General features: G+C 41.1%; 1 protein-coding gene across 3 annotated transcripts in view; it reads right to left on the bottom strand.

Annotated features, from left to right (window-relative positions):
- Positions 1-21,547, bottom strand: part of sgsm3 (small G protein signaling modulator 3) — a 24,495-nt gene extending 2,948 nt beyond the window's left edge. The window contains exons 1-18 of one of the 3 annotated variants that reach the window (XM_028986124.1): positions 21,348-21,547; positions 14,900-14,975; positions 14,714-14,799; positions 12,882-12,942; positions 10,037-10,248; positions 9,275-9,382; positions 8,433-8,576; positions 7,503-7,698; positions 6,302-6,447; positions 6,000-6,224; positions 4,773-4,955; positions 3,089-3,244; positions 2,887-2,941; positions 2,712-2,761; positions 2,432-2,584; positions 1,128-1,198; positions 856-904; positions 324-409 (exon numbers count right to left, since the gene is read on the bottom strand). In XM_028986124.1, the coding sequence (XP_028841957.1) occupies positions 324-409; positions 856-904; positions 1,128-1,198; positions 2,432-2,584; positions 2,712-2,761; positions 2,887-2,941; positions 3,089-3,244; positions 4,773-4,955; positions 6,000-6,224; positions 6,302-6,447; positions 7,503-7,698; positions 8,433-8,576; positions 9,275-9,382; positions 10,037-10,248; positions 12,882-12,942; positions 14,714-14,799; positions 14,900-14,906 (1,988 nt within the window). In that variant the 5' untranslated portion in view covers positions 14,907-14,975; positions 21,348-21,547. Of the gene's footprint in view, positions 1-323; positions 410-855; positions 905-1,127; positions 1,199-2,431; positions 2,585-2,711; positions 2,762-2,886; positions 2,942-3,088; positions 3,245-4,772; positions 4,956-5,999; positions 6,225-6,301; positions 6,448-7,502; positions 7,699-8,432; positions 8,577-9,274; positions 9,383-10,036; positions 10,249-12,881; positions 12,943-14,713; positions 14,800-14,899; positions 14,976-15,104; positions 15,159-20,870; positions 20,925-21,347 lie in introns of those variants that run through there. The other 2 variants (XM_028986125.1, XM_028986126.1) reach the window with 2 other exon arrangements.

The raw sequence follows: 21,547 nt of genomic DNA, 5'->3' as shown, positions 1-21,547 counted from the left end.
AAGCGTGTACACACACCAGACAACACAGCTGCTCAATGACATTAGCTATTCCATCTAAGCTTTCTCATCAACACTTTTTAATCTATAGGATATGCTAATTAACAATGCATTTTTTATTTAAATTTAGATCATGACCAAACCACATTGTCATTACAAGTCAAAGAATGACATGATCAGTTACCATGAAAGGGGAAACTTTAATTTTGCTGCATGAAATTACATATATTGGAGTAACCAGAGTCACCAGCCATAAAGGTTGTGTGTGTGTGTGTGTGTGTGTGTGTAAGAGAGCAAGAGAATGTTTTAGAGAGAGAAACACTTGCTTGAGGCCCACGCAGATGAGGGAACGGAACTTCACATCCATCTGAGCATGTGCAGAGTCGTGACTCATGTTGACCGACTGCACTGCCTGAAACAGAGCGATATGCCTCAATGCAGCAGTAAGTTCTAAGAAGCTTAACGGTCTCCTCAAATTTAGTTCAGGAAAATATTCATTAGTTCCCTGCAACATACATTTGTGCCCAAAAACTATGTTGACTTCATCAGGCCACAGGACTGCCTTGTTTAGATGTTCTTTTTGTTTGGATGCAGAATTGTGTGGGTAGCACAAGGTTTTTCTTTTGCTACCTGTACCATGGTTATATTTGTTCAAGCTTTGCTCCACAGTGCACCACCACTAGAGTCTTATAAATCTTCCAAAAGGCATTTTGCAGTCAAACAAGGAAAAATGTAATTACATACCAATCTACTGATTTTTCCTCCAAAATGAGAGTATAGCAAAGGTATCTGGTATTTTACATTACCTCAATGAGTCAAAAATGAACACTAATAGAGTGACATGGCAGAGACACGTACTCTGTACAGTAGCTCCTCGGGCGTGAGGACCTTCCCATCCTCATCCAGTCTGTAGAAAGGGAACAGCACAAACACATGACTTCCTGCTGCAACACAATACACTTTACATTTGGTGAGAAGGAAACACAAAGCCAAACTGCACAGACATAATCTGTCACTTTAAACCACCGTAAAGTCGTTTTCTCCAAGGCAGGACAATCCAACAATAATTTAATAAATGAACCTCATGATTTATGTAGCAGCTGACAAAGAACGGGGCAAACCTGACTTACCTGTATGTTTTACAAAGAACCAGTCTGGAGTAAACAGAGTTAAAGTCCCTCTCCACCTCCCGGCTAGCTGCCTGTATGGGGAACAGCACAATCAGTAGCAGCACTGCATTTCATGTCCGTATATAGCTGTGTTCTGGCAGAAAAATACTTTTTGTAATATACTCAAAAGAAATAAAAAACTTGAGATTAAAAACTATTTTAAATGTAAAACAAAATCAGGTAGGTTTATTTATATAGAACTTTTGTAGGCAAAGCTAAAACTAAGCAAATTATCAAGAACTAAGTAAGCAAAGTAAACCGATAAACAAACAATAAGCAAACACACCATCCTCTCAAATGCATATAAAATGTCAACTGAGCCTGCCTGTCTTGACAGCCAAAGGCAGATTATTCCATAGTTTTGAGACATATGCAACAAAGGCACCTATCCACCTCAACCATGTCTTGGCAAGAGGACCTTAAAGACATTCTATCCATACAGATATTTTGGAGTCTCGCCATAGTAACAGTAAAACCTTTAAACCAATCCTGAACTTGGGCTGAACAATATATCGAAATCAAACCGAAGAATGTGACTCCATTGGTTAATGTCAGGGATGCTGCGGGAAGACATGCGCATACGTAAGGAGGCCAAGTGGCGCACCACGCAGTGCCAAACCCTGACCGTTACGCACGCATGTAACCGATTCGGCAAGTGGTTCGGATTCGCCACTGACATAGGCTCTTATACCACACAAGCCATAGAATATAATGGGTTTCAAAGCAAAGCACAGCGCATGTTGACTTCGGTCTGAAAACAGCTGTAGCTACCTGTTGGGCTCGAGGGCGCACCCAACCCCAATCACATTGAGGTGACGTCATGCACACCAATCAGATTGGTCCCATTGTTAAAGCCACGGCCACTTAAGTGCATGAAAGGGTAAAGAAATTGATCATGAGGTACTTTCACATAACGAATTATTCAAAACCGAAGACCCCAAGTGTTTATCCATGATTATCAATGCCCTCCTGGGCTCTTTGCTAGCTTGTTCTCCACTGAACAGAAAACTTTGAAAACTGATCATTCTTATTATAACTTCAAGAGGTTTAATAAAAGCCCACCTGCACTGAAATCTGTTTGGCTTATTTTGAGGAATTGGGGGGGAATTCTCTGATCGTGTAACTTTAATTAAGGAAGTGTTTCATGTACAACACACACAAAAGCACACAGTGATACATGCCAATTCACATAATTAAGAAATCTGGGACCTCCAAGGACAAGTACAACCACTATGTATATTTGTAGTTGACCATGAACCTCCTACCTCCTCAATAAAGAGCCATGGATGACAAGGACCCCCCAGGATGGAGGGCTTCTTCAGACCATGAAGGAAGATGTTCTTCAGAGCTGGACACAGTGTTCCACGAACCAAATCAGTAACAGCTTCAGTCACAGAGTCATCTCCTGCCATGGAGTACTGAAAAACAGCAGCAACTGTGCATTATGGTCATTACAGGAGCACCTTGGCGCTGTATGTGTTACTAAAGGACTGCAGTTGTATGTTGTCATTGTTTGTAATGAAACAGTACAGCAAATTCATAAACCTCTTTGCTCCGCTCATCAAGTATCTCCACAAATTTGGCAGGAAACCACCCTAGAACAGAGGGAATCACACAATCAGGAGATGAGTACAGATTGACTGGAAAACTATGGTCATGGTGGGGTATTGGGCACAGTTGGGTAGAGATGGAAAAGGGAATGGTGTTTATGCTGCCTCACCCCTCAGGCCATTGAGCTCCCCTACCCAGCAGTGTTCATCCTTCTGTGAGATGAGCTGATTGAGAAGCACAACACAAAATCAGTGGAATCACACATTACACACACACAAATTCAGTTAATCCTGACATGTAAATGAAAAATAGTCCAACATATGCTCTGTCCATATGAAAAAGTGTCTCATTATTTGATGTGAGGTCACTACCGTGATTATATCATTCTTGCGAAAGCCCAACTCGTCATCATCATGTCGCTCAAAGTCCAGTAGGGCCTTGGCCCTTCTCCGACGATTTCGTGAAACTACTAGGAAGTTTTCATGATCCCTCTGATGACTCTCCATTGAGTAATCTGGAGTGAGATCCTGAGTAAGAAAAAAATTCACTGAAACATGAAGAAACAGAGAAGCTGATCACACAATACAAATAGCAGCACATCACCGATCATCACCAAGATATGAGATTCTGTTTAAATATACAGTGCATCTGAAAGCGCATCAACATTTTCCACATTTTGTTATGTTAGTCTTATTTCAAAATTGATTAAATTCATTTTTTCCCATAAACTACAAACATAAACTAGTGACAACGTGGAAAAAAATTAAAATAAAAAAAAAAAAAAAGAGAGAAATCACATCTACACAAGTATTCACAACATTTGCTCAAGTCAGTCTCAAGTCTTTTTGAATATGATGCCATAAGCTTGGCACACCTATGCTTGGCCATCTTCACTCACTCCTCTTTGCAGCACCTCTCAAGCTCCATCAGGTTGGATGGGAAGTGTCGCTGCACAGACATTTTAAGATCTCTCCAGAGAACAGGTTTTCATCCAGGATGTGTCTGTACGTTGCTGCAGTCAACTTTCCCTCTATCCTGACTAGTCTCCCAGTTCCTGCATGCTTTAAAACATGCTTTACTGTAGGGATGGTACTGGTCTGGTGATGAGCAGTGCCTGGTTTCTTTCTATTCAGACCAAAAAATTTAGCTTCAGGTGGACCAGGGGTGTCAAACCCACGGCCTGAGGGCCACATCCCGAGAGGTCACTTTATATAGATATATTATTATATAATAATATGAAGCTCGGACACGTGTTCTAGAAGGTTCTCCTCTGTCCTCTGGAGCTTTGACAGAGTGACCACCGGGCCCTGATTGCTCAGTTTATGTGCCTGGCCAGCTCTAGGAAGAACCCTGATGGTTTTGAAATTCTTCCACTTGTGATTGTCATTGTGAAACACTGCAGCATCACCCATAGTGAGCAGTGGGCATCCATGACGGGTAGCCAGGGAGCAGTGTGTGGGAACGGTGCGTTTTTCAATGGCACCTCAGTGACTCGGGATTCAAACCAGCAACCTTCTGATAACGGGTCAGTTTCCTCTCCCGCTAGGCCACCACTGCCCAAGAAACTATTCTGTAATTTGTGCCTCGAGACAATCTTGTCTCGGTGGTCTACAGACAATTTCTTTGACTTCATGCTTGGTTTGTGCTCTGACATGAACTGTCAAATCAAAAACTTTCCCCACAATTGGACTCCAATTAAGCTGCGGAAACATCTCAAGGATGAACAGGGGAAAACAGGAGACACCTCAGCTCAATTTTAAGCTTCATGCCAAAGGCTGTGAATACTAATGTACATGTGATCTCAGTTTTTTTATTAAAAAAAAAAATGGCCAAAACTGCCAAGTAAACTTTTTTCACATTGTAATTATGGGGTGTTGTATGTAGAATTCTCAGGAGAATTTTTTTTAAATCCATTTTGGAATAAGGCTGCAACATAACAATACATAATGAATACTTTCCAGATGCGCTGTAAACACTTAAAAATAAAAAAATATACAAAACACACTGCAAAAAGAACACTGGAGTTGCATTTTATCTTTTTGCAGAGCAACTCACGGTGCTGCAGTTTCGGGGGTCCAGACAGTGAAAGTGCTCGGCGGTGTGGACAATGGCCTCCCTCAAGGCGGCCACCAGCTCTGTCTGCTTGATATTTTTGGCCTTCAGGGCCTCAGCCTCATCTTCCCCCCAGAGCAGAGAGCTCAGCGTCGACTTCCGATGTAGGTTCTGTCTGCGCACTACCTACATGTCCAACACAGGGAAAGAGGAGAGACAGAGCTTTAATATATCCACAACTGGACAGTTGTTACACTGCTAATAAAATACCTAGACACCCTTATCCAGAGCGACTTACAATCAGTAGTTACAGGGACAGTCCCCCCCCTGGAGACACTCAGGGTTAAGTGTCTTGCTCTGGGACACAGTTGTAGAGGTTTGAACCTGTGACTTTGTGATCTGGTTCATAGGCGAGTATAAAACCCACTAACTTATTTTTCTTAGGTGCACCAGCATATAAGTTAGGTGCACTATTTTAGGTGCATTGCATTTAATAACACTGTTTATCTCCTTTATAAATTGCTGTGTGTATAAGAAAACATTGACTTGTAAATGATTAAATATCAATCTGTTTTTTTATTTGAAGCACAATTCTATAAGAAAATGTATCTTACTGAAAATGTGCTGGTATTAAATGAAAAGAAAATATAAATTAAAAATGGAAGTGTTTTAAGGGCTTGAACTTGATTATCATCTCGGCCTGATTATCTGTTTGCTGCTGCCTGTTGCTGAAAGGTGGCGGGGAGAGGGGACACTGGGCCAGTGCATTTAACACTGCATGTAATGTGTTTTATAGATGCACTGTGCTTTTTAAGTGTTTAATTGCAATCATTTTACTCGGGCTCGGTTGGTAAATACGCGGTCAGGTGATTAGTTTTGATTAGCGCTAAAATGGAAGGCGATAAAAATGTGAACATGAAAAATGGTGTTAAAAATGTATAAATGACTCGTAACGCACACGGAGCATGTTGGTACAGTTATATTTGCAGGCATCCACTGCTACAATAATCTCAGGCTCGGGTTTTTAAAAAGCTGTACGTGTAACACTCGAGTCATTACAGGAATATCTGGACCACGGCCAATCACATAGAGCGGTCCCACCCTTGACTATCTCCGATTAGAATACGACACAGAATTTGCTTGCATGTGCAGGACAAATTGGTCGCACTCGAGCCCTGCCAATCAGACTCAGATCCTGTAATGTGTGCAGGGATACTTGCTGCATGTTACCTTGTTGAGGTTGGCATGGGAGTGGTTGGTGCTGAGCTGCGCCTGCTCTGCCAAGATATAGGCCAAGTGCTTATGGCGCAGCGCATCTAGGTTGTCTTGTGATAAAGACCCAGCCACCCGCACTGCCTCCCCCAGAACCATCTTGCCATCCTCCAGCTGAGAGGGAAGGTCAGACAGTGTGTTGAAGATGGAAGCAGAGTTCTCAGAAGACACAAGCTCCTCCTCCTGCAAAGTAAAACCAGAGTTACAACGACCACTGATATAAAGTGAGACAGAGAGACTTCAAAGGACGGGCCAGGCACCTTGATCTTGAGCATGCCCAGTGTGACCTGGAAGAGCACAACAGAGCCTTCGTAGAAGAGCAGGTCCCAGATGTGCAGCAGGATGCGAATGTCCACCACGCTGGCAAAGGATGTCAAGAACCAGTGCAGAGTGATGAGGGAGAGCTCTGAACAGCCAGGGGAGAGGAGTCAGAAACACAGACACAACAGAATAACCTGAACTGTTTCTCCCCAACACTGCCAGATGTTGCAAATAAACACAAAGTTTCTCATAAGCTGAACTGGGAATGAGATCTAAACTGAGCTGAGCTTAAAGAGAAACTTGTCATGATACATTCTGGTTAAGAATAAAATAAATCTTCCACCATATTTTTAAAAATACGGACGATTCTCTACATGATGCGTGGGACATTTTGATATCACAAGTTACTTTGTCCCCATACCAATGGTTTAAACTATAAACAGGTGTGACATGTATGTAGTACTTGCCGTGTCTTATTACTGGGTAGTTCAATATAAAGTTATGACAAAGGGATACAAAAAGTTTGAGAACTTGCCATGTGATGCACGGGACACAACAAAATAGTCTCACTTGTTAAAACGAACTTCCACAATAAAATTCTGTGAACTCTATAAGCATTCAGAAAAAAATATTGTACCAAATATTTCAATGTATAATGGGTGTCAAAACTGTGCAACACTTCAATAAAATAATGTTTATGCAATACCAATATATGCAAGTAAAATGACCAACATGAGTGCTGTTACATTTAAAACATGAATATTTTAATTAAGCCTGATTCAACATATCATATAGAAACTGAACTCTGAATGTCTGGGTTATGAAAATAATTTGCTGTGAATAGTAGAAATTTCATATGAAGAGGTGATAGTGTTTCAAATATCTGCAAAACCTTCAGTTTTTAAATACATTGAAATTAAATGATGTTCCACATTATCTGAGTACCTATCTCAAATATTAGGACAAGTAAAGTGCAAATATTACAGACATGGTTTTATTTTCCAGAGAATCGCCTGTATATATTTCATTTGTAGTCTGTGGTGGTAAAAAAAAAAAAAAAAACTTAAACATAGTTCAGAAGACTGAAGAATAATACAAAACAATTAATTTCATAATTACGGGATTTTTTTTCCAGTTTTTTCTTTGGGTGATTTCAGCACTAAAATCTGTATGAGTGGTACTTTGCAGGGTGGGGCTCACCAATGTCATGTTCCTGAAGCAGCTGGTCAAGGCGGGGCAGGTACTGTACTATGAGCTGCCGGAGAACCCGCTGGTCAGTCTGCACACCCAACAGCGTGGAGGAGAAATATGAAGGGGGCAGCACATCTTCAATTAGAGCGCACATCATCCACAGAGCATCCTCCTCCTCCAGAAAGAGCAGCAAGCACGACACTACCTGAGGAAACAGAGCAAATGAGACACACAGTGGGGAATACTTTGGAGGCATTATTTAAAACAGCCCAGTAGAAGTGTTCACGAAAAAAAATGAAGGGACTTCCTATACCTTTGGGAGCCGTATACGAACATAGACTGGAGATGAAACCCATTCATAGATATATGGAAATTTCATTCTGGAAATTGTCTATTTTCATACATGTATGTAATGTATGCATTTTTGCTGTGTAGGTGTGGGTAAGTGTGTGAGTGTTTGGAGGACTCTTTGTAGTAGTTCACTTAATTAGTTAATTTAACTAATTTGCTGTGCATTTATGAACTGAAATACATTTGAATACAATTGCACCCAAGGTGAATAGTCAACTCTGAGCTGTCCATAGATCGGAGTGTGTGAGTGAATGGTGTGAATGGACCCTGCCCCCCACCCAGGATGGCCTCTTGCAGTAGGACTAAGCGGTTATGAAAAATGAGTGAGACTGTGCTGGGTGACAGAAATAAGAAGTAGCAGTAGCGTTTTCTCCTCTTCTAGATATACATAGGCATCTAGTGTTTTTAACTATTTATTCACGGATGTTCTTGACCTGGCGTAAGTCCTATATGCTAGGCCTGCTATAGTGCTTTGTGCGGTTTTGCACAAAAAATAAAACGTTTTTATTTCGTAAAATAATTGTTTCTGGAGTAAAGGAGTATGAATAGAACTGGTCCGTGCTATAAAGAGGATGAGCAGGGTCTCACCATGCCTGTACCCTGGCAGTAGCCAATATCTGGGTAGAGCCATGCCAGCCCCCGCAGTACCCGCCTCAGCCTGGGCACGCCCACGCTCAACAGACTGCTGAAACAGGCGTTGGTGGGCATGGTGCGCAAAAGATCCTTCTCGATCTGAAGGAAAGGACACAAGAACAAAAATCCATCAAGCGTTCAGAGTCTACTGATTTATTAGTACATCTAGTCACTGAAATCACAGCTACAATATCGAGACATTGACACAATTCTAATCGATTTGGCTATATACACAATAAATTTTTTTTAAAAAGATGTGGTTTAGCTGCAGACATGCGACACGTATACAAACTGCTGTAATTCCTACACCGTTCACCTGATATGGATCAAATTTAAGCACGGGCAGAATAATACCCTTAAGCAAACTGGTCATGGGCCCCCAAGTCTCAATATTTCTTTGTTTATTTATTGTTGGACCCAAACTCAGTCGTCGTCTTACTTTCACCTAGCCTACCTGAAAACCTAGACATATTTGAAAAGCTTAAGGCTTTTCATAACAGAAAAATGATCGGGTGCTTATGTCTTGGTAACAGATTCCATGGCATACCTTCATATGTCCATGCCTTGATGGAGGATTATAGAGCTGTTTTGTCACATTTAACATGGTTGCCGTTCAGTATCAATTTTAACTTAACATCTTGATACGGAATACACAGTAATGCATGTCAAGTCAATAAAACAAACACTTGGCACCTTGTGTTACTTCCCCCTGTGCACAGACTACTGAGTGTGCCTATGATCCCCATTACTCATGTGTCTCTCTGGGCCACACCCAGACTGTGTGAGGCGGGTCGTACCTGCTTGGCTGCAGTCGTATCATCATTTGAGCTGTTCTTTACAATCTCTCTGTAGGATATTTCTGATGTTCGCTTCTTCTGCAGAGCTCCCGAGAGACGCATCCACAACTGGTGAATGTAAAGAAGAACTGTTAAATAAATATGGAGAACCAGTTCACAAGATGCTGACGAGTTAAAAAAAAAAAAAAAAAAAAAAAGTTTAGTTGTTTACAAGAGATCTTAAACCTGATTATCATCTCGGCCTGATGATCAGTTTGATGCTGACTGTTGCAGAAAGGCAGCGGGGAGAGGGAACACTGGGCCAGTGCATTTAACGCTGCATGAAATGTGTTTCATAGTGCTTTTCTGCTTTGACATTGTGATTTTTAATTTCTATAATTGTTATCAGTTTCTCACGCTAAACTTTTAGTCTAGGACTAGGTTTAATTCATGAGTGGGAAACTGAGCTTTGATGTTCAATGTTAATCCTTAAAATGAATTCACAATACCACTTGCATGTTTACCAGGCATCCGTTTAACAAGTTAGTTTGGAAGATATTTAGGTCTGATTTCTTAATTCTTAGGCCAATACAACGTGAAAGTCTTTAAATATCCATACTTTAAAATATTACTATTCAAAATGTTAATATTCCTAGCAAAGACCTTAAAGATATTAGCTTTCCAATTCCAATATTACGTCTAAAGCCAAAATGAAAACTTTTGTTATCTGCTCCCCTTTTTTTGCTGCACCCCTCTGGTTCCCTGGTTTACCACCAAACCAACCTGTGGTCTCATACTGTGCGGGATCCCTCCCAGGACCAGCGTGCGTAAGCGTTCGGAGCGTGGCAGGCAGGGCGAGATGAGATCCCAGGTGAGGTCTCCCACTGTGTGGTTGTGTGTAAACTCCAGGTGGGCCTGCCAGCGCAGCCTCTGCTGAGGGTCCTCATGCTGGGGTGACCCTTCCCTCTGCAAACACTCACGCATCTCACTGCCATCTGAGCACGAGACAGAAGGCCATGACAGATGGTTCATTATGGAAAATACTCCAGAATGTTTTATTCTACACACTATGATACAAACTGTGACATTACGCTAACAGGGACTTTAATGACTATGCAGAGACTTTAATATTCAGTTGGTTTCCCCTTTTGCTATAACAGCTCCCACTGTTCTAGAAGACTTTCCACTAAATTTTAGAATGTTTGAGGGAATTGATGCAAATTCCATAGACCACGTGTCAAACTCATCTACGTCTCGCAAGATCACTTTGTATAGATCTTTTGTTCAGGCCTGGCGATGTGACGTCCTTGTGACGCTCGGGCTGCGGATCCCATAATTCAGTGCATGTTTTCTGACAAACTGAGTTTGCAAGGCGCTTCAGTGACTTTGAAGGAGGAAAAAATTATTTAGAGCTGCTTCACAGCCCATTTTCCTTTGACGTGGGAACTGCTCCTGTACAGATTAAGCTTTATTTTAAAGATCACGTTCAGCAAGGCAACTGAAGAACTGCATTATGGGATAGTTTGTGTGTTGTCAGCAATTCCTGCCACTGAGGGTTTGACACCCCTACTGTAGAGCATTTATGAGGTCAGGCAAAGATGTTAGATGAGACGGCATCGCTCACAATCTCCATTCCAGTCCATCTTAAAAAGTGTTTGATGCAAAGACTTCCTTCTACCAGTCTAAGATGGAAAAGTCTAAATCAAAATTGTGGAAACTTTTTGACCTTTTTGACACCTTTTCACCTTCTTTGATGGAAAGATTGATGCCATTGAACAATCCTTTCCTCTGTTTAACAAGCAACCTGCCAACCACCTACCTGTCCATGATGCACAATTTCCTGGATTCTCGCTACTCTGCAGGATGTGACACTATTTCCAGCAATCCAACCACATCTCCACTTGATACCATTCCATTGACTATACAGGCAATAGCTTTGGATCTGCTCAATCACATCAACTTCTGAACTTCTTCACAAAGGGAACCAATCACCAGATCATGATCTCACAATTTCATATGACAACTCTGTTATTGTTCCTTCAAAGAATGCAAGGAATAGACAAAGCCCTTTCATTCTCAAATTGTTACCTGGTCATGCAGATACCATCTTTACAATGTCTAATGAATCAGACTGATTCTTACCACCAATGCTACCTAGTTACTTGCCCAACTATTTACTGGCTGGACTTCCGCTGAAGTCTTTCCACCCTGGCCTAAGCTTGGGAACGAGAGAGTGAATGTGAACAATCGAAAAAATGCTCCTGGTTGAGGACATCCGGGATCAACCCCTCAGTAAGTCCCGGGATCCCAATGTTCTGTCATGGTGATCAAGATTCAAGGTCCTCCTATTCTATTCAGCATCTATGCTGTCATTGCTGCTAGTCCACTGTGTGGATTAGTAGGCCCCTACCACTCAATGCAGAGTGTGTGGCTGTCATGTCTATTACATTTACATTTTACTGCATTTATCAGATGCCCTTATCCAAAGCGACTTACAATTAGTAGTTACAAGGGACAGTCCCCCTGGAGCAACTTAGGGTTAAGTGTCTTGCTCAGGGACACAATGGTAGTTAGTGGGATTTGAACCTGGGTCTTCTGGTTCATAGGCGAGTGTGTTACCCACTAGGCTACTACCACCCTGCAATCTATCACTTTTTTGTTGCACTTGGGCTTTGATGTGCTTCTTTCAGACGTCTATACTGACGTCTGTGGTGGCCTAGCAGGTAAGGAAACAGATTCGTAATCAGAAGGTTGCTGGTTCGAATCCTGAACCACCAAGATGCCACTGAGCAAAGCACCGTCCCCACACACTGCGGTGCCATGGCTGCCTGTCATGACTTCCCACTGCTCACTAAGGGTGAGTTAAAAGATGGGTTAAAAGCAGAGGACATATTTCAGTGCGTGCACTGTTTCACAATGGCAATCACTTCACTTTCAGTTCCACGCACCATAACAATAATCATTACAATAATTGGTTAATAAAGGTTAAAGGCTATATCCTAAGCATATAATATAATAATACAGTTAGAAATTTAGAAATTTATGAGTTTAGAAATTAAATATAACTAAAAATAACTGTGGAGATGGTTCTTTCCTCAGTGGCACCTTGGTGGTTGGGGATTCAAAACGGAAACCTTCCGGTCACCCAAAACATCTTGAAATACAGTGTTCATAAGTAGTTATTTAAAATCAGGAAGCACCCTTGACCCAGATATGAATTCATCTTCAAAACATTCAAAAAAAGAACAATTAAAAAAAAAAAAAAAAAAAAAGAAAAGAAAAACAAGACTTTTATAAAACAGTTATAAAAACGTTACCTATATCCTAAGCAACCCCTACACTTTTACTGATATTTAAAAAGGAGGGAATGGCGGTCAAGCACTGGAACGTTTTCAGTGCTTTTAATAAATGAATGAAAAAAAGATCATTGTATTTCTCAAGCATAACAGGTGAATTCCATTCTACCTCAGTCCTTGCCAGTCTAAAACAAAACTAAATAAAAATAACATGAAAATCTGTATATTTTTTATTAGCTTTGAAAGAACACTTTGAAAGTGTAAAACATGCAAATAATAATGGTTAAAATTCCATTTGATTAAATGAACATAAGAAGCACTTGTTAGCCCACCTTCACTGTCAATTCGGAACCCAAACTCATCATAAGAAGGCTCAGGATCCACACAGTCTTTCTGAATGATGAAAACAAAACACACTTAACATTAATATGTGACATAAAAACACACATGCAATTTTTTTACGCCTAGTTTGGTGTACACAACTTTAAACACAATTTTGAGGTCACAGTCTGTCGGCTGATCAGCAATGTCCAAATGCTATTTGTGACCATATCTATTTGAAACCTAACAGACTAGTAATAAATCCAATACAGCACTAGCTGTTTTTATTCAACTTTTAGGCGATATAATGCACAAACTATGTATTAATAAAGCCAAAATCAAAGTATTCAAAACTGTGAAAATCTTCAACAATTCGTATTTAACAAACTGTTCTTTTGTCCTTGCTTTTGTCCTTTTGTCCATTCCGCACAGAATACTACAGTTTTAGACTGTAAAACTCTGGTTTAGTTTGAGCAATGTAATGTACGGAGTACACAGGCAAAAAGCATATACAGGGCATCCGGAAAGTATTCAGAGCACATAACGTTTTCCACATTTTGTTATGTTGTAGCCATATTCCAAAATGGATTAAATAATTTTTCCCCCTCAGAATTCTACACACAACAACTCCCTAAAGACAATTTGAAAAAAGTTTTGGGAAATTTATTAAAAATAAAAAAACTGAGCAAGCACATATACATGAGTAATCACAGCCTCTGCCATGAAACTTAAAATTGTCACAATGAGCACAAAGGCCTCAATCTGTAAGGTAAGGTCAAAACCACCAGGACTCTTCTTAGAGCTGGCCGGGCCACCCAAACTGAGTGATCGGGGAAGAAGGGCCTGAAGGATCAGGGAGGTGACCAAGAACCTGATTATCAGCTTTGTCAGAGCTCCAGTGGTCCTCTGTGCACAGAGGAGAACCTCCTAGAAGGATAACAATCTCTGCAGCAATCCACCAAATCAGCCCTATATGGTAGAGTGGCCAGACTGAAACCACTCCTTAGTAAAAGGCACAGTTTGCCAAAAGCCACTTGAATGACTCTCAGACCATGAGAAACAAAATTCCCTGGTCTTTGGTATGATTTACACAAGGTATTCACAATTGGAGGAAACCAGGAACCACTCATCACATCACTGGAGAGATCTAATGTCTGTGCACCAACGCTTCACATCCAACCTGATGGGGCTTGAGAGGTGCCGCAAAGAGGTGCTGCAAAGCATAACTGGCCAAGGATAGGCGTGGCAAGCCTGTGATATCATATTCGAAAAGACTTGAGGCTGTAATTGCTGCTAAAGGTGCATCGACAACATATTGTGCAAATGCTGTCAATATGTAGGCATATGTAAATATGTCTTTTTTTTTTTCCAACTTCAAGTAATCTTTTTTCATGTTGTCATTATGAGGTGTTGTGTGTAGAATTCTGAGGAAAAAGGTTTTTGTAATGACATAAGGAACCCTACATAAGATCCTATTACAGTAATTAGGATTTGGAATTTGGAAAATCTTGTTTGCATTCAATATTTTGTGCTTATGATCATTTTAACAAATATGAGACTAATTCTATTAAAATATAGTTTTTTCACCTAAGATTAGTTGATTAAGCAGGAGCTCTATTTCAAAACCAATAACAGAAAATTAGGTCCATAATAAAACACTGTACTTTTACTTTTGGTACTTAAGTCCATTTAAAGACTTATACTAGTTAAATTTAAGGTGTATCTCTGCTTTAACTGTGTACTTCAGTGGTTCCAAATATTGTTTAATGGATCCCATTAACTATTAATAATCAATATCGGTGGTGAAAAGCCAATACAGGTTGATCTGTAGTAAAGATCCTACCTGATGGTATTTGGCCAGGATGTCCTGCGGCCACATGCTGGGTGTGAGAGCTGAGAAGGGCCCACCTGGGGCTGGAGTGTAAACCCCTGGAACACAGCCAGTGTACACAGTACCATTGAAAGGACACACAAGAAAGACAAAAAGGCACAAAGACAGAATAATGACTCTCAATCAGACTCTTCTTACCGGACATGGTGGTGTTCAGTAGCTCAAAATGGCTTCTGGATCTGAGGAGCCAATAAGGAGCCTAACACCAGCAGTTCTGGAGGCAGAAAAATATTAATAATATTAGACCCAATGGTCCATTTTGACCTTCACTTTGAACAAGGAATCAATCATCTGTTGCATCTGAAAATGATGTAACAAGCAACAAAAAGCTGATAGTACATACTGTTCTGTATGTACATTCCGTGTTCTGTTCGGACTCAGTTGGGGCAGTGGTGGCCTAGCGGTTAAGGAAACGGCCCCGTAATCAGAAGGTTGCCGGTTCGAATCCCGATCCACCAAGGTGCCACTGAGGTGTCACTGAGCAAAGCACCATCCCCACACACTGCTCCCCGGGCACCTGTCATGGCTGCCCACTGCTCACTCAGGGTGATGTGTTAAATGCAGAGGACAAATTTCACTGTGTGCATCGTGTGCTGTGCTGCTGTGTATCACATGTGATAATCACTTCACTTTACTGGCAAATCTTACCTCACATGGCTCAACACAAGCACAACTATTTAACTTGTACTTTCCACATGGTACCAGCTCTAAAATAATTAAGCAAGCCTTCACTAGAATTGCCTTAGCCTACAACCACTGCAAATTGCTGTCCCATCAAACAACCGGAACTCTTTATACAGCTTAAGAACTGGCAACAGCATGTAAGCGCCCTCTTCTGGACAAACAGACAAACTCCACTAATCATTAAAGACATTCTTGCTTTTTTCTGGAGTTATTTCTTTTTTTACAGGAGTTCCCATTGCAGATGTATTTCACATTTAGTGCTGTTTTTGTTATAATGCATTAGGTCTGTGGCAGCACAAAATGCCCGACCTTCATCTGATTGAACCTCTCTGGAAAAATCTCACAAAGCCAACAATTTTATAAACCATTTGGTGCAATGCAAAACATGTTGAAGGGACAACGCTTCAGTAAATTTCACAGTGGAAACACTGCTGAAGAGTGACCAGAAGTGACCTGGTGCTACTCCCTTCCATTGGCCTGCTTTCACACCACCACTGATACAGCCAAAACTGCTATTAACCATTTTTATTAATAAATAAAACAAATATTGCAGGCTACTTCAATTGAACTTAAAGGAATGAATCATTTCTTAAATCATCCAGCCCTTAAAAAGCTCAACAGAACAAAAACAAAGCATACTGGTCAACAGAAAAGCTGTAGGTTTAGAAAACTACTAGTAAATCACATTATCGCTTTATCAGACATTAACATATACGCACAGAGTTCCCACCCCAGTCTCCTATGGACCTAACTAGCTCCCTTAAAGCAATAAAAGTTGATCACAGCATAAGGAAATCTGTTATTAGTCATTCAAGCAAACTTAAATGATGATAAATGGATGTTTAATCTAGCAACCTTTTTGGAACACTAACAGGAGCAGGAAGGAGAAGAAAAATCATGAAACGTCTGAGCTCAGTGCTGCAGTTTCAGTTTGTCTACTAGTGGAACACACCCTTCAACTCAAACTGCTACACAGGACAGGAGATCCTGTAAACTAGGCAGGACAAGGAGTGGCACAAAACACACCACATGGTTAAATATGGAATAATCTGAATCAGTAATGAAGCCAATGGGGGGAAATAGTAATTACACTTTCCACAACCAAACCATAAGTTCATCACACACAAGCAATACATTTTTTTCACCCAACTGAACAGAGGACAACCAGTTAACTGGTTTGTGAGTCTGGCCAGTCCATAGTGCCATTGGTATAGTCAGATTTGTGACTATATGCCTAATATCAGATTTGTGACTCTTTCCTACAATCAAACAAGCAAAAAAAAAAAAAAGTAACATTGAACTGTAAGGATGACATCTTGAGAATAGGGGTGTTATAATGCATCATGATATTTTACGTGGAGATTTTTTATCGATACAGGGACATTAAATATCAACATTTTTGTGTACAAATTGAGGGTGGTGCTTTCAACAGAGATGAGAATCAATGTGTGACTACAACCTCCACTCCTGCAGATGGCGCCTTACAGCTGGGTACGTTGAATTCCAGCCTGGCATTTCAGGTAGAGTGAAATTGCAAAGCATGTATTTCAACTCTGTTTTTAAATGATCAGTGAACAATATGTACAGCAACACAATACATCGAAATATAATCGTATTGTGGCCCATGTGTCGTGATGAGTCCTTTGTTGCTGTTTCAATACACTCAGTAGTCAAGTTGTAAAAACAGGGGGGATGGGAATTTTTTTTCTTTATAGACATATCTTGTGCTGATGACAGTGCACATGGTGGGAGACCAACTGTGTACCATTTTAATTTTGTCAAGGCAAATACATAATTAATATATTCTATGATCCTAAAAAACATGCATGGTGTGGATGTTACGTGCCAGATATTCAGATTTACTGTCAAAGCAGTCAGGTTTTGAATTTTCACTCAAATACCATAGTGTGCGCTGCACTTGTAGCCTACTAACACTTTGAACATGCCAATTACTGGGTCTGTTGGCTTGCCATAGTGGAAGGGGAAGGATGCGCTGTGATTTACGTATCATTATTATTCCTACTACTACCTCAACTTCTAATAACAGGTTTGCCACGCAGGATAATTAATGTGGTCTCATATTAAGACATTAATACAAACCAGTTTTAAGAAACACAGTTTTTTTTTCTTCCTTCGTTTGTGCTGCCTTCTTATATTTTTTCCTAAATGCAATTTTTTCCATTTTAATTCTTCTAAATTCCATGTTTTGCATTATAAACATATTTCTTCACCTGTGTGATTATGGAATGGATGTGAAAAAGGAACAAATGCAATATGACAAATTACATTTAATCCCCGTTCACCAGAGTGCTTGGACATTTACTATTTGCTTTTGTAAACCATTTACATGTAAATAACATGTGCAATTTCACAATATTACACATTGTTCCATTTGTGAAATAAAAATGTTTCACGTTTGGGATGGGGGTAGGGGAGTCCTTGGGTTGAGGAAGGCAGAGAGTCTGACTGCCTTGTTCTCCAGGGGGGCGTTTTTGATTCAGCAGCGGCCTTGGTCGAGGCTATTGCTGATTAGGGGAAGCAAAAGCAGATAGGATAGGGTTGTTTGGGTTTCCAGGCGGAAACCGTATCATGATACTTGCCATTACACACCCAACTTGACAACCTATGTTTTTCCTTACATCTCACGCTTTTTCATTTTCGGACGTGAAACTTTCAATTTCGCTGCTTTTTAGTCACTCTTTGGCAGCCTCAGGATTTGGTTGGACTTCTGGCACAGATCTCTCGTGTAGGCAGCGCTTTGCCTCATTTGCCAGCAGGTATTTGAGTGACCGCTCCATTCCCCAGAACTATCACTGCGAGATACGTGGGCATCAAGAACACGAAGAGCAGCAACAGCTATTAGCAATCACATACAGATCACATAATCAGCGTATTTGATTTATACTTACAATTGGTAAATCGTGCTGTTGATCGTCCATTTTCAGAGTGTCTTATTTGGCAAATAGGATTTATCAACAGACAAAGCATTTATATCTGCCAAATAAGGCTAAAATATGAGGCTACAGATGATAAATTAAGAGCTGTGCCACAAGACCCAGCTATTTGAAAAAACAAAACTTCCCATCACTAGTTCAGAGAACTGTGCCAGAAGTCCAACTGAATCCTCAGGCAGCGTAAAATGTAAAACGGAGTGAAATTGAAAAAGAGCAAGATTTACGCAAAAGCATGTCGTCATAATTCCAACCTCTCACCTCTTTTACATTTCAACATCTTATTTTGTTCACCGGCCAATGGCAATGCTCTCTGCATGGTCCTCATTATAATACCTTTGCATGTAGATGCGTAAGGAATACATAGCGTATGTGCGCACTTTGAAGAGATCAACTATTGGAGCAATTATTAGAAAATGTAATCACTGACAATCTCCCTCGATCTGGGGCTCCACGCAAGATCTCACCTCGTGGGGTACAAATGATCTTGAAATGGTCAATGCCCTGAAGAGAGCTGAGACCACAGTAACAAAGGTTACTATTAGTAACACACCACGTCAGGACTGTCATGTGGTAAGATGAGACCAAAATGCTGAAGAATGCTGAAGTGCAGACCAAGAACACATACCCACTGTGAGAATGGAGATGGAAACATTATGCTTTTGCGGGACACGACAACTGATCCATTTTAAAGAAAAGAAGGATTACAAAGTATTGTGGTGAACTTTTTGCTATTGACCAAATACTTATCGTCTTAGTCACCATTATCATGCAATGTCATTTCCTGGATGTTTTTTAACATTCCATCTCTCATAAATCTCATCAGAGAAACAACTTGCACAATCGGTGGCTGCCAAATACCTTTTTGCCCCACTGTATCAAGTGTGACCCCAGAACAATGTTGAAATTCTGACATTACTTTGTATGAATACAAAGTAATGTGACACATATTTGACACATAATTTAAATAACCTCATGCTAAATGTGAAACTGGTAGCTAAATGGGAACTACTTTATAATTATGCAATTTATAATCTGACTAGTCCATGACTAGTTGCAGCCCTAATGGGTACCCAGTCAAAATTCCAACAAGATTACAACGAAGACTCATCAATGAATTAAGGATACAACCCAAAGTGACACCCAAAGGCAATGAAGGCTTCATTGGAATTGGCAAACATTTGTGTTCATAGGTCTACAGTAACGTAAAAGATTGAACAAGCAGAGTGTCTATGGCAGGACACCACATAGGATCCAGCATTGCAACACCTGAACTTTGCAATAGGGCACACTGACATTCCACAGCGCTGACTGTAGAACTCGCAAGTGTATAAAACATTCTGCAGTATAACGTGAGAGTATCTCTACTTCAGATGAAACTCTGTGTAAGTTGAGTGTTGAAACAGGACAATGACCTAACAGAACGACTAAAAAAAAAAAAAAAAAAAAAAATCCGCCACTTGGAGCGATCATGTCGGAGCCTAGACGTCAACGCAGGAATGACTAGGAGGAAGCCTGAAGATGAGACGTCCAGGACAGTTCTGCCAGGAAGAATGGGCTAAGATCCCTGCTGAATGATGCGCAGGAATACAATACCTGGTTGAGGTTATTGCTGCCAACCAGTTATTCATTACAAGGGTTAACTTAATTTTTCAATATGAAATTGTTTATGGTTATTCTTAGGCTCAATATATATGTAAAATCCCTTGACTTTATGACAGATCTTTATGACAAATTAATGCAGAAAACCATGATCAAAAGGTTCACATACTTTTTTTTGCCTCTGTGAGTCAGCTTCTGTAGCTGGCTTTACACACATGCTGTAAATATGAGATCTTTGAGATAATATTGTGACATTCAACATTTGAATCAACATCATACTATTTAGTAATCAACCACACTGAGAAAAATTCATAATCATGCAAACTCACAGACTGATATTGGTCGATTCTCTACAATGAGAGTTCCCACACAAAGCAGTGCCGCCATTTCATTCATTTCATTTACAGCATTTATCAGACGGCCTTATCCAGAGCGAATTACAATCAGGGTTAAGAGTCTTGCTCATGGATACAATGGTAGTAAGTGGGATTTGAACCTGGGTCTTCTGGTGTGTTACCACTAGGCTACTTCCATACACAGACAAAAAAAAAGTAGTTATCCACTTCACCTCAACCATCATTATGGACCTACTGTCCACGCAGCCCACAGCCACTGTGGATATAGCGAGCCCTTTCATCCAGTACGTCTGTCTGTCTGTCTGTCTCACCACACCCACCTCCTTCCTTGTGAGACACACCATGAGTCATTCCCAGTCCAGATATCTCCATTAATAATGACGTCAGAAGCTCTCTCCTACCCTCTCTCTCTCTCTCGCTCTCTGACACACACACACACACACACACACACACACACACACACACACACACACACACACTTCTTAAAAACCGTGCAGCTTTCTCAGCTCGTGTCACCTGTCAGCACGGCCATTACAGCTCAGCCTCCTTCCTCCCTTCCGCCCGGGAAACTGGAGCGAAGCTGAAGTAACAGACATCCTGCCGCCATGACGTCAGCAGATACGTCACCGCGTACGGTCGCCGCCACACCTGTTACCGTCGCGGAACCGCGCGCATGCTCGTACAGGGACGTGAGCAGACCGGTTACACTCATTTTTATGTTTACACGTGTTACACGCCATATGTCAGCCGCTGCGTGGAGCTGCAAACTACATTTTATTTCATATGAAAGTGCTCCATTTGCAGTGAAAACAGCTAACAGAGCTGGCCCCGAACATTACACCGTATTAAACTCGGCGGGAATCGCTGGGAAAACGTCGCTGTCAGTTCAGCGCGGTTGTACGGAGGGAGAGTCGAGGAAAATCAGAAAACGCCAGACAGCTGCATTAGCCATGCTAACATAAGCGCTCTCGCCCCGAGACATCACCACCTCACCTTCGCCGCCATGCTGCCGCCGCGTCCGCAAAACGCTGTTCGGAGTCCTGCGACACTCGAGGACACTTCGGCGGGGTCTTCGGAAAACGACGAATGACACAATATTTCGGGCGACGGCGTTTACGGCGCTACGCTGACAGGACGGAGCGCTTGGTCTCATACACCTGCGCCTGGGAGATACAGTTCGTATCCCTCCGACG

Source organism: Denticeps clupeoides, chromosome 7 (genome assembly GCF_900700375.1).
Source record: "Denticeps clupeoides chromosome 7, fDenClu1.1, whole genome shotgun sequence".
Classification (NCBI taxonomy): Eukaryota; Metazoa; Chordata; class Actinopteri; order Clupeiformes; family Denticipitidae; genus Denticeps; species Denticeps clupeoides.
The sequence above is the reverse complement of the archived record's forward strand: the minus strand, read 5'-3'. Positions and strand labels throughout refer to the sequence as shown.